The sequence below is a fragment of the Diabrotica virgifera genome, chromosome 9 (assembly GCF_917563875.1).
Source record: "Diabrotica virgifera virgifera chromosome 9, PGI_DIABVI_V3a".
Lineage (NCBI taxonomy): Eukaryota > Metazoa > Arthropoda > Insecta > Coleoptera > Chrysomelidae > Diabrotica > Diabrotica virgifera.
In genome coordinates, this window is record NC_065451.1 from 203,714,718 (window position 1) to 203,727,179 (window position 12,462).

Genomic DNA, 12,462 nt, shown 5'->3' on the forward strand with positions numbered 1-12,462 from the left:
ATTTAAGAATATGATTAAAATACCAGCGTTTTGTTCAGTTTGAAAGTGTTCCAGTAAAGGTAAAAGATATAAAGTAAGTTTTTTTATAATACCAGCCGCATTTAAACACCGAAATGTTTTAAATCACTATAATCACAATACACTGTAAACAGAACGACGATATGGGCCAAGAAAACTGATTTTCTGATTATACCGGGTTTTTGCATCCCCTACGAGGGTGTCCTATATCCAATATTTGAAATTTTTCTAGTTAAAACCACAGATTTTTTATGATAAGGCGAGAAAATAGCAAAAATAACACCAAAAACACAATTTTTGCCCCTCAGCAACGGTGTCGAAAGTCACGTGACCTGGAATGGTCAATTGTTATTTAAACTTTTTTGTTTTGTCATTTTTTTTTTTTTCATTTGAAACATTATGCAAGGGAACATAAATATTTATATAAACACCTGTTTTTTACCAATTTGAGTTTGCTGATCTGAAAAATATAAAATTATTGTTTTCCCTTTATGCTATGGATTTGATAAATTGCAAATTTCAATTTAATTTTCTACATGCCATTTAACTTTGCAATATAAATATTTTATATAAAAAGATTACATTTCATAAATAAATTCTCATTTTTTTTATTATTACATAATTTTGGAATGTTTTGAAAGATTAACATTTAATATAAAGAATATGTAATGAATGTATGTTAGTCGGTTAGATATCAAGCGGGACAGGCGGACCAATCGCATTCATATCACTGTGAATGATAGGCCCTGGCCAGAAAATAAAGAGACGAACGTAATAGTTTAAAATTCTAAACGGATATGCGACTTATAGTCCAATAATATATTGTAGAGGGTGACTCACTCTTAAAACAAACTTTGACCTTATTAAATCCTTCCTTCTCTTCTTTTTGTGTACACATGACTGTCTGTTATTTAATGTACCTCCAGTAAGTTGGTATTCCAACGTTTTCGTGGTCTTCTCACTGATCGTCTTCCTATTGGGGAGCCGTATCTCGCCGTCCTTCCTCTATTTGTTGTCATTTGGCTTATGTGGTCGTTCCAATCTTCTGTTTTTTATCCAGTTATTAATGTTGTCCACCTTGCATCTCCGTCGTATATCAACACTTCTAGCTCTATCCCATAGACGTTTCTAGCATTATTTTTGTCCTCTCTGTATCAGGTCGTGTTTCTGCCACGTATGTTATTATTGGTCTGATGACTATTTTTGTGAATTCTGCCTTATTTAATCTGTCGTCCTTATTTAATTATTTTTTTTTGATCGAATTACTTGATTAACAATTAATTGCATCCTTTCCAAGGCTTTTTATTTAAATTGTTTTCTTCCTGGTGTGCCTATCCGTGACGAATGTTGGCGATCATCATGGAAATCTTTTTCTTATCGCATGTCGCGCAGCAGCGCGGAAAATCTGCTCGAATGTTGTGTTGAACCAGGTCATCATCATCAATGGTGCTACAGCCCTATGAAAGAGCCTCGACCTTCCCAAGTCTATTACGCCAATTAATCCTATCCATTACCAACCGTTGCCAGTTTGCTGCGCCTATTTTTCTCCCATCCTCATCTACACCATCCTTCCATCTGAGTTTTGGCCTACCCCTATTTCTACTTCCCATAGGTTGTGACATAAGGATTCTTCTAGGAGGGTTTTTCTGCTTTGATCTTGCTAGATGTCCTACCCATCTTAGTCTTCCTATTCTTATAAGAGATTCTTTACCACCAAAATATATGTTTATATCTGTGGTAGTATAACTCGTAATTGTACCTCCTCTTCCAAACACCATATTCACAGATGCCACCGAATATTCCTCTCAGGATCCTTCCTTCAAATATAAGCAGAAGGTTTTCATCTGCCTTGGAGATGCTCCATGTCTCCGATCCATATGTCAAAATTGGTTGTACAAGGGTTTTGTATGTGGTTATTTTTGTTTTTTGGCTTAAGTTTCTGCTTCTTATATGTTTACTCTACAAAAGCATGTTAGAACAGACGAAATGAAGACACTAAGAGCAATAGCAGGGAAGACAAGAAGACACACATCATCAGGGAACAATGTGGCGTGCAAGATGTAGTAAAATGGGACAGGCAAAGACGAAGAGAATGGTTCAGTCATGTAAAAAGAATGGAGGAACACAGACTACCAAGAATTGCTCTGGAAGGAAAACCAGCTGGCAAGCGTCCACCGGGGAGACCACCAAAAAGATGGAGAGATAGCTGGCAGTCTACCTCTCAAGAAATACTTCAACGTCGGAATTAACAGATCGACAGATCTACAACAAGTATAAGAAGAAGAAGAATATGTCTACTCAGCCCAAAATAGCATTTGTTTGCTAGGATTATCCTTCGCTTAATTTCTTCCGTCATGACGTTGTCCTTGCTGATCAGGGAGCCTAAGTACGTGAATTTATCCACCACTTCAAAGGTAGAGTTATCAACCGTTATTTATTTATTTATCGTATGGCAATTACAACACATTTAGAACAAAATTACAAACACTAGTAATATAGGTATATGACAAACTTTAAATAGTTACAAACAAACATCAAGTGTATTAATATAATCAATTGACTCTGAAGTTGCAAACAGGAAGTCTTCAGGGCTACCATTGTAGGATCTTGAGGGACACTCTTCAATAATGTGGTCAATGGTTTGGTTCTCCCCACAGTCACATTAAGGAGTCTGGTTCGGATTCTATTTAGAGTGGAACATGTTTTACGTGGAAGATCAAAACTTGGTGGCTTGTGCATCTTGGTGGATCGGCAGATTTATATTGTTCATGATCTTTTTGTATTCACGTGTAAGTGCGTCAACTCGTCGTAAATGTGGAGGTGGGATGTGACTTAATACTGGAAGCCGTTGGGTGGGAGTTGATTTAATTGTACCAGCTATCATCCTCATAGTACTGTGCAGCTGAGTGTCGACCTTTTTTACGTGTGGGCTGTGTAGCCAAACTGGAGCACAATATTCAGCGGTCGAGAAAACAAGTGCTAAGGTAGTAGAGCGGAGAGTGGAAGCCGATGCTCCCCAGGTGATACCGCAGAGCTTCTGTATGATGTTATTTCTTGTACTCAACTTTTGGGCAGTTTTTGTTAGGTGCTCTTTAAATGATAGCGTTCTGTCTAATGTTACGCCCAGGTACTTAGGTGTTTTGTTGTGGGTAAGTGTGGTATTTTCAAACCGTATGTTGAGTTCCTTTCCAGCAAGTTTATTGTTCAGGTGAAAGCAACTAACTTCTGTTTTGGATGCATTTGGTTGAAGTCGCCACTTGCGAAAATATTTGCCCAATATATATAAGTCTGCTGTCAGAACTTCTTCAGACGTTTCTAGTGTTCTGCATCGTGTAGTGAGGGCCCAGTCATCGGCGTATCCGAACTTTCTTGATCGTGTTTCCGGCATATCTGCTAAGTATAAGCTAAATAGTAGTGGAGAGAGCACTGACTCCTGTGATCGGCCATTCTTGAGTTGCTTTGGTGGGCTGATATCTGTGCCCATCACTACTTGAAACATTCGGTCGTTGAGCATGCTATCTATTAGGCGTGCTATTGGTTTACAGGGGATTGCACAAAGAATTTTGTATATGAGGCCCTCTCTCTATACTGTATCGTAAGCTGCCGAGAGATCAATAAATGCCGCTGAAATTTTAAGTCTTCTTTGGAAACCCGCTTCGATGTAGGTGGTGAGTGACATTACCTGGTCCGCGCAGCTTCGTTCTGGTCGAAAACCTGCTGGTTTGACTGGGATCACCTGGAACAGTTCTGTGCTGATTCTATTATATATAAGCCTCTCTAATAGTTTGTAGATGTCAGAGAGAAGCGCAATTGGTCTGTAGTTTATTAGGTTGTCGGCGGGTAATCAACCGTTAACTGGTGACCGTTGAACTAGGCTTTGAGGTTATTTAACCAGGAACTTCTTCTTCTTCCTGAACTTCGCTTCCCAAGTATTATTCATAACAGGGATTGATTTCATATCATGTGTCCTAAGTATTGCAACGTTCAAGATTTGATTGTGGTAAGTACCTCTCGGTTCTTATATATATTATATAATAGTATAAATGTTTAATAAATAAAATAAAAACTTATTAGCAATTATATTATCAGAATTCATATTTACACCCTAAAACCTAATCGCTGTACCTCCTTGTACCGTCCCGATTTTATTTTAATATAAAATAAAACCCAAAAGTATACATCTAAACCTATCAATAAATATATCACAACCTAAACTTAACTATGGCCTATTTTGAAATCACACACTAAGGAAAAGTGATCCGATGGGTAAGAAAAGCTGGGTACTCTGTTCTCTCCAATTTCCTCTCCCGTCGGCATATCTAATACGGCCTCTAGTTCTAGCTTATTCTTGGAATAAAACACGTAATCTATGGTATGGCAGACCTCTCCTTCACCTCTGATCTTCCACGTCGTGTACGAAGGTTCCCTTTCAGCTGAGGAAATCGTAGGATCAATATCACAGTCAGCATAAGCACTACCCAGCTTCAGAGGATTGTCGAGTACGGTTGAGTAGATAGGTTCAGTAGGTTCTGCGTTGAAATCTCCGGCTAGAATCAAAGGAAGATCCTGGCTGTTTGCTTTCACAAACTGGAGGAGATCTTTACCTTGTTCGTTGCGAAGAGTGGACAGTAGAGCTCCTTTTTTGGCCTTGAGGTGGGTTGTGGTGACGCAGATTTTTTGGCCTGTTTCTTTCATCTTTAAGATTGTCAGTAGAACGACCTAAAAATAAAAATATTTTAGTAGATATTGGAGAGTGCGTAGATATGACTGCGTTAAGAATGAACTGATATGTATATGTATATTTGTATATCAGTTCATTCTTAACGCAGTCATATCTATAACCAGAAATGAGTATCGTAAATAATTTTGCGACTCACATAGAACCACTGATATTTTGTACATCTTGGGTGTGTGAATCCCATTTATTCATCACACTTAAACACTATGCTAGACATATCATAAATAAAATAGGGGATGCCGTATGGACGATGACTTCTAATCATATGGTACCCAGATACAGACCTAAAAAGTACCTTTCTAGGTGAACATCTGCCCAGAAAAGAGATGGACAAAGCACCATATAACCCAGGCTGTAGAGATACACCAGGTACATAGACAGATCTAAAACTATGGTAGGGGAGCCCAAGCGGGGATTTTTGCAGTTACTCGAGAGCGTCAGGTTATCATATGGGAGAAACCTCTGGTACCCTGCAGATGTACTCTACCATATATTGGCTCTTAACACAGGGAGGTTCGTTAAGGGGGCCCGAAAAAAAAATATCTATTGTTAAAAATACTCGAAATTGTCAGATTAAGATAAGGTAAGTTAAGTACATGCAAGAGAGTGTACATTTAAAAATTGTGACGATTTGAGCGAGGCTTAAGGAAATGGGTGAGTCAAAAAGTTTTACAAAAGAAAAGCGAATATTTCGCGAAATAAACGTCAGATCGAAAAACTAAAAAATACGTCTTTAATATTTTTCAAAAATCTATCGAATGTTACTAAACATGACCCCCCACGGAGGGGGGTGGGGGGTAAATTTAAAATTTTAAATACAAACCACGCGATATTTCGCAAAATGAACATCAGGTCGAAAAACTGCAAAATACACTTTCAAAATGTTTTTGAAAAATCTATCGAATGGTACCAAATACGACTCCCCACGAGGGCGGAGTGGGGGATACCTTAAAATCTTAAATGGGACCTTCAAATTTTTACTGCAGATTTGGATTGTTTACGTAAAAATAAGCAATTTTTATTCGAGACATTTTTCGAATTATGGATAGATGGCGCTATAATCGAAAAAAACGATTGTTTGAAATGGAAAATAAATAAAAAAAATGGCAAGCGCCCGCTAAAATGGAAAATTTTACTTAATTTTTTTTTTTGATTTTAGGACCTAATAATCACAACCCAATTGGTCCCCATAACGCTCGAGTGACTGCAAATTTAGCATACTTTACTTCCCTACTACTACAGAAGGATTGGGTGTAGGAATATACAGTAGTGGTGTCTACACGGAAGTTTATTGGAAACTTTTATTTATAAAAGAACGAATCGAAAACCAATATGAGAAAATAGAAGATCAGAGTGGATTTCGTGCTGGCAGGTCTTGTGTTGATAATATATTTGTACTTCAACAAATTATAGAAAAAAAAAACAGCCACTTTACCGACTCATTTGGCGTTCGTTGACTTAGAGAAGGCCTATGATAGAGTACCCTTAAAAAGATTGTTTGAAGTATTGATGAAGGCAGCCCTAAGTAATTCATACTTCAACGCTATAGCGAACATGTATATAAGTACAAGAAGTGCCATTATAATGGAGAATAAAATTTCAGACGCGTTTCCTGTCACAAAAGTCTTGAGACAAGGATGTTCTTTATCCCCAACTGTATTCAAAATCTGTATTCAGGAAGCATTAAAGAAGTGGAAGAGAAAATACACAGAAATGTGAATAAAACTTGGGAATAAACACATAACATTCTTTTCTTCGCAGACGATCAAGTGATTATGGCAAACGATGAGGAAGACATGGGCTTATATGATTCGAAAGTTCAAAACTTTGAAACATAAGAATACAAGAATTGGTGACTCACTATCAATATTAACAAAATGGAATATTTTAGACAAAATGACGAAAAAATAGACTCACGTTAAAAGGTCTCGATTAGAGATATAAAAAAATGCGAAGAATTTAAATATCTAGGGACAGTGGCAGCGAAGGAAGGAACATCGAAATGGGACATTCAGCTGAAAATACAACATGGCTGAAATGTAGTACAAGCACTAAACTGCTTTGGTCTCCTAAAATTAGTTTACGAATACAAATGACAATCTAATGGACAATCTAAAACTGGAAGTGGTAGAAATGGACTACCTAGGAACAGCGCGTTTGATATCTAGACTTGATCATATCCCAAATGAAGAAATAAGAAAAAGAACAGGAAGGATTTACAATTTCGTAGATACAATAGAATCCAAACAAGTTTTATGATACGGGCATGTAATGCGAATGAAAGAAGAACGATGACCAAAACCCAAAACCTAACCTGGTATAAAACCTGGTAAAAAGAAGAATCATTAGAAGATAAATTAAATGCCATAATAAAAAACCTGTCAACATTTTAACACCTGCATACAAGAAACAAAATTAACAGAAGTCAAAATTGAAAATCGAATTTTAACGATTAGTAAGAGAAAATTTATGAAAAGGGCATAATATATACCTATACTCTGTTTTTAAACCAGGAGGAGTAATTCAAATGTACCACGCCGTAATGCTTGTTTGTAACCGGTTGAACCTCAGAAAAGTTTGATGAAATTTTTAACACTATTGACAGTTATGAAATTTTTACACTATTGGTATTTCATAGGTTAATTAAGTTATATCGGCGACATTTTGTGTTTTCTGCGTTATTCCTTTAATTTTTAGATTTTTAGTCTACTTTTAAATAAAAAACAATTGTCTTTAGAACTCTTTAGCGACATATTAGTGTAATATAATATTTATGTATTACCATCTAAGGCCGACATGATCAACCAAAAAAGAAGATGTATTTGGTGATTTTTCTAGTGACTTTCTCGGGTGTGAATCTGTCTTTTTAGTTTACTCCTCCTGGTTTTAAAACAAAGCATAATAATGTATTTTTTATGTTAATTAACATACCTGATTACTTTGAACCTTCCATATCTCCAAAATTTTGGTCTGTGCCTCAAGTAATTCGAATTTGTCCTTTCTATAAAAAATAGCACATCCGTCAGGTCCATTATTGCCATCGAGGTATATACAGGGTGAGTCGGGTTTGGGGAAAAATAAGCCAGTGTATCCTTGCGTCTCCAATATATGGCTTAAAAAGTTGAAATGATCGACTTCCTAAAAATAAATACAAATAATAATAGATGTAGCAAGTTAATCACATATTTATCACAATATTATTCGGTAATACTAATGCATTTTATTTATAATAAATATTAAAACCATGGAAAAGGAAATTTGAAGGGATGGGAACACCAATCAGGGGCAGCTTGTTGTACACATTAAGTTTTGCAGATGACCAAGTGGTAACGGCTCAAGATGAAGAAGCTCTGTCCTATATGCTCCGAAAATTTGAAGAGGAATACACAAAAAATGAACTTGAAATAAAGGTAGAAAAGACCGAATATTTAACAACAGAACAAGAACCAGTGAAAAACTTGGAAATGGACGATGATAGGGAAATTAACGGCACTAAAAAATTCAAATACTTCTCATAGGATTCATACTCTCAAAGAATTGAACCACCGAGCAAGAGATAACCAGCAGATTAGCACAAACAAGAACATGTATTAAACAAATGAACGGGGTACTGTGTGGTAAACAGATTGCCAGAAATACACAGAAGATAATATATAACACCTTGGTACGTAGTGTAATGACCTATAGAGTAGAGAATTGAGTAATAAACACACGAAACAGGTCCAAAATTACAGCAACTGAAATGGAGTTCATGAGAAGAAGCTGCAGAGTGACAAAAATAGATCGCATTAGAAATGTGGAGAGAAAACGAAGAATGGCAGTAGAACAAGACATACTCAGCTATATCAAAGAAAAACGTTTAATTTGGTATAGATGTTATAGTCAAAGCCCGAATTTCAGGCACTCCTATGTTTGACTAGGCAATCCTCAGGTCTGACTGACGGTCTTAGTCAAAGCCCGAAATAAATTAGAGTTTCGGCCTTTGACTAGTCAAACCTAGGAGAGACTAAGTTGGTCAGGCAAAGGTCGAAATTTAATTTTATGAAATCGGGGTTTGACTAGTCAAACCCCGATCAGCTATTAAAATGTCGTAATTTGTTATATTAAGTTTAATAAAACGTCATTTTTTAATTTTAATGTTTATTCTTTTTATATTGTCGTAATTAAAATAAAGAAATTAGTGTTTATTCTCACATGTTGAGGCATTATGGCATTTAGATTTGCACAATACGTTAGAGCTTTTACACTTACATAATTTTGAAGAGCATTTGTCCTCCAAATTTAGAATCTTCTGTACTAATTTCTCTTAGAGACAGCTTAACGTCTGGAACATATTCGAAATTAAGTAAATTCTCTTTGCATTCTCTTATTTGATTTCTTGAAAAAAGTGTGTTTATTTTTACTGATAGCAACTGATATTCATACCAACTGATATTACTGATATTCATACCAACTCTATATAAACCGTCAATTGTTTTATCGTCAACTGTGAAAGAAGATATTGCAATAGGAGAAAAAAACTAAAGATCACCATAATATTAACGAACCCCTGGATCGTCGTCACTTGGAGAGGAAGAAAATTGACAAACAATCCAGATTACTTCTTCAGATGTGGTTTGTTATATTTGCCTAAAAGAGAGCTCTCACGCACATAATACGTGCATAATTTGTAGTCAGGTGGTACATGTTGTATACGCTGACAGCACACTTAGTGTATACTACGAAGGTTTTGAAAGGAAAGTTACATGCATGCGTTGTGCACACACAGAAAAGATTAAAATAAATAAAGGAAAGGCGACTGAAGGTCTTTATGCCCAGGCTAATGGTATGGAACAATTAAGTGAAAAAAAATCGTCCAATTTCGATCGGAAAAACTGTAACAATAACTGTAACAATACTGATCCCTAGCTTAGATACAGCCAAAGGAGATGCTCGAAATATTTTGGGTATTATACAAGATAAAATAATTTACGGTTTATATTATAGAGTTGGTACCAAAAACGAAACAATAAACAAACTTTTTTCAAGAAATCAAATAAGAGAATGCAAAGGGAATTTTCTTAATTTCGCAGATGTTTCAGACGTTAAAGTGTCTCTAAGAGAAATTACTACAAAAATTCTAAATTTGGATTAAAAGGCTTTATAAAATGCTACTTCAATAAGAAATGCTCTTCAAGATTATGTAAGTGTAAAGATCTAACGTATTGTGCAACTCTAAATGCAATAATGTCTCAACATGTGAAAATACACACAATTTTTTTTTATTTTAATTACGACAATATAAAAATACTAAACATTAAAATTAAAAAATGACGTTTTATTAAACCTAATCTAACAAATTACGACATTTGAATACCTGATCGGGGTTTGACTAGACCTGAGGATTGCCTAGTCAAACCTAGGAGTGCCTGAGATTCGGGCTTTGACTATAACATAGACATATGACGAGAGCAGTTCGTACAAGGTTGATATCAAAGATTTCGGATTGGAACCCAATAGGAAAGAGAAGAAGAGATAGACCCCGAAGATCATGAAGGGATGAAGTGGACAAAGTCATGGAAAGACGAGACCTTAGAGATTGGGAAACGGAAATACTTTAATGGTGAATAGAGGTCACCGACCCAGTTCTAGATATAGTACATTTTTTGCCATACCGACTTTTATAACCGAGTTACAGGGTGTTTTATCGATTTTGCCCATTTCTTTCCTAAGCCATAACTTTAGAACCTCCCTGTATATTTTTTTGATATTTGGTACACATATGTTTCATTCAAAACCCAAACGACCGACATACTAACCATAAGAAAAATCCAGGTCCGGATTAACAAAAAATTATAAAGTAATTGTGACCTTAAAACAACACCCTGTATATTGAAATTTTGAAAATCTGTTTGCATATTTGAAAAGAGCACAAAAAAGTAAGTTTAATGGTTTGCTTCAATTTTTCGGCCAGACAATTTTATGACTTTAATTTTGAAATTATATTGAATTTTTTAAGAACTTTGACATTAAAAAGCAGATATTATTAACTTTTAGTTATAAATTATTAAAGTTAATGAATAAATACTCATTTTAAAAATAATCAATACTTATTTACCACATTGGAACGACCCAATTACTAATGGCAAGAAAAATCCAGGTCCGGATTAAGAAAAAAATACAAAGTAATTGTGGCCTTGAACCAACACCCTGTATATTGAAATTTTAAAAATTTGTCTGCGCATTTTAAAAGATCATGAAAAATTGGGATTAAAGGCTTATTTTAATTTTTTTGCCGTTGATTTAATTACATCGATTTGAAATTATATTTAAATTTTAAAGAACTCTGAGATTAAAAACCAGATATTGTTAACTTTTAATAATAATTTAATGTTAATGAATTAATACTTATTTTAATAGTTATTTATAATACAGTACGTAAATCGTTGAGCTGGACATAGGGAATATACACTGAGAAAATTATGGCAACTCCGCTAACATGTGTTAGTTGAAGCTTCTGTTCGAGTGTGAGTTTTTGGTGGTGTAGAGCTGTTAGAACGAATATAATGAGTGAGTTTTGAAGCAAGGCTGTCCATAAATAAATCAAAAACAAAGTTTATGATTAATGAGTTAATAATTGTACCTTAATTTTTCATTTTTTATTTAAAAACTAATTTCAAAACTAAACAGTTTTCCCATTCCCTTACGCCAAAAATATTAAGCTAATACATTGTCATATTTTGACGTTTATTTGTGTCAGTCGAGATGAGTTGTCAATTTTGAGGTTAATGTCTCTTAATGCTAACAACCTTATTGTCATCGAAAGAGCTCAGTTGCCACAAGTGTCTCAATATAATACAATGTATGTATTTATGTATTTAAATATATACAATGTATGTTCCCTATGTCCAGCTGAACGATTTACGTACTGTATAAGTGTTAAAAGTACACGTTTAAGGCACGCATGTGAAAGTTGGCAGAATGAGCGATAGCGAGTTCTGCAATTCACATGAGTGCCTTAAAAATGTACTTTTTAACACGCATATCATACAATATTTTTTTACAAACGTAATTACAGGACAATATCTACAAAAAACTTTTACTTGAACGTAACTGACATTCCATTTTTATATTTTTTTGACATTACATCAAAATTGTCTATACGGTCAATAAGAACTGCAGTGCCTTAAAATATTTTAAAGCACTAGTGCCTTAAAGTAGCATTTTTAACGCTCGTATGGAGTGCTAAAAATTGCATTTTTAACACGGTTGTAGAAAAAAATACTTAATATTTATTTACTACGCTGGTTTCATATTTTCTCTAGATTTGTAGCTATATGCACATCATTAAAAATTAGAATTGCGAGAATTGGGATATTTTAATGATTTAGTAAAGAATTCAAAAAACTGCTATATCTAATAAAACAAAAATTCGTTACAATTCAACAATTTAACATGAATTAAAAATATTTGAACTATAACAGTTGCTCAAAATGCCCGCCAATTTGTTCGATGCATTTCCTTGCTCGTTTTAAAATATTTCGAATCGATTTTCTAAGTACATTGGGATTGTTCTTCATTTTTCTGGTAGCTTCTTGTGACCTTGACAGAATTAATCAATATTATTTCAAAATTGCCGTAATTAAATTATCTGCGCAAAAATTTGACATGCACCTTTTAACGCAGTTTTTATGCTCTTTTAAAATACACGAACAAATTTTCAAAAT

General features: G+C 34.7%; 1 protein-coding gene across 3 annotated transcripts in view; it reads right to left on the bottom strand.

Annotated features, from left to right (window-relative positions):
- Positions 1 to 4,082: 4,082 nt before the first annotated feature.
- Positions 4,083 to 12,462, bottom strand: part of LOC114329802 (nocturnin) — a 79,792-nt gene continuing 71,412 nt past the window's right edge. For all 3 annotated transcript variants that reach the window (XM_028279024.1, XM_028279027.2, XM_028279029.2), the window contains 2 exons: positions 7,688 to 7,894; positions 4,083 to 4,737 (listed from right to left, as the gene is read on the bottom strand). In XM_028279024.1, the coding sequence (XP_028134825.1) occupies positions 4,234 to 4,737; positions 7,688 to 7,894 (711 nt within the window). In that variant the 3' untranslated portion in view covers positions 4,083 to 4,233. The remainder of the gene's footprint in view (positions 4,738 to 7,687; positions 7,895 to 12,462) is intronic.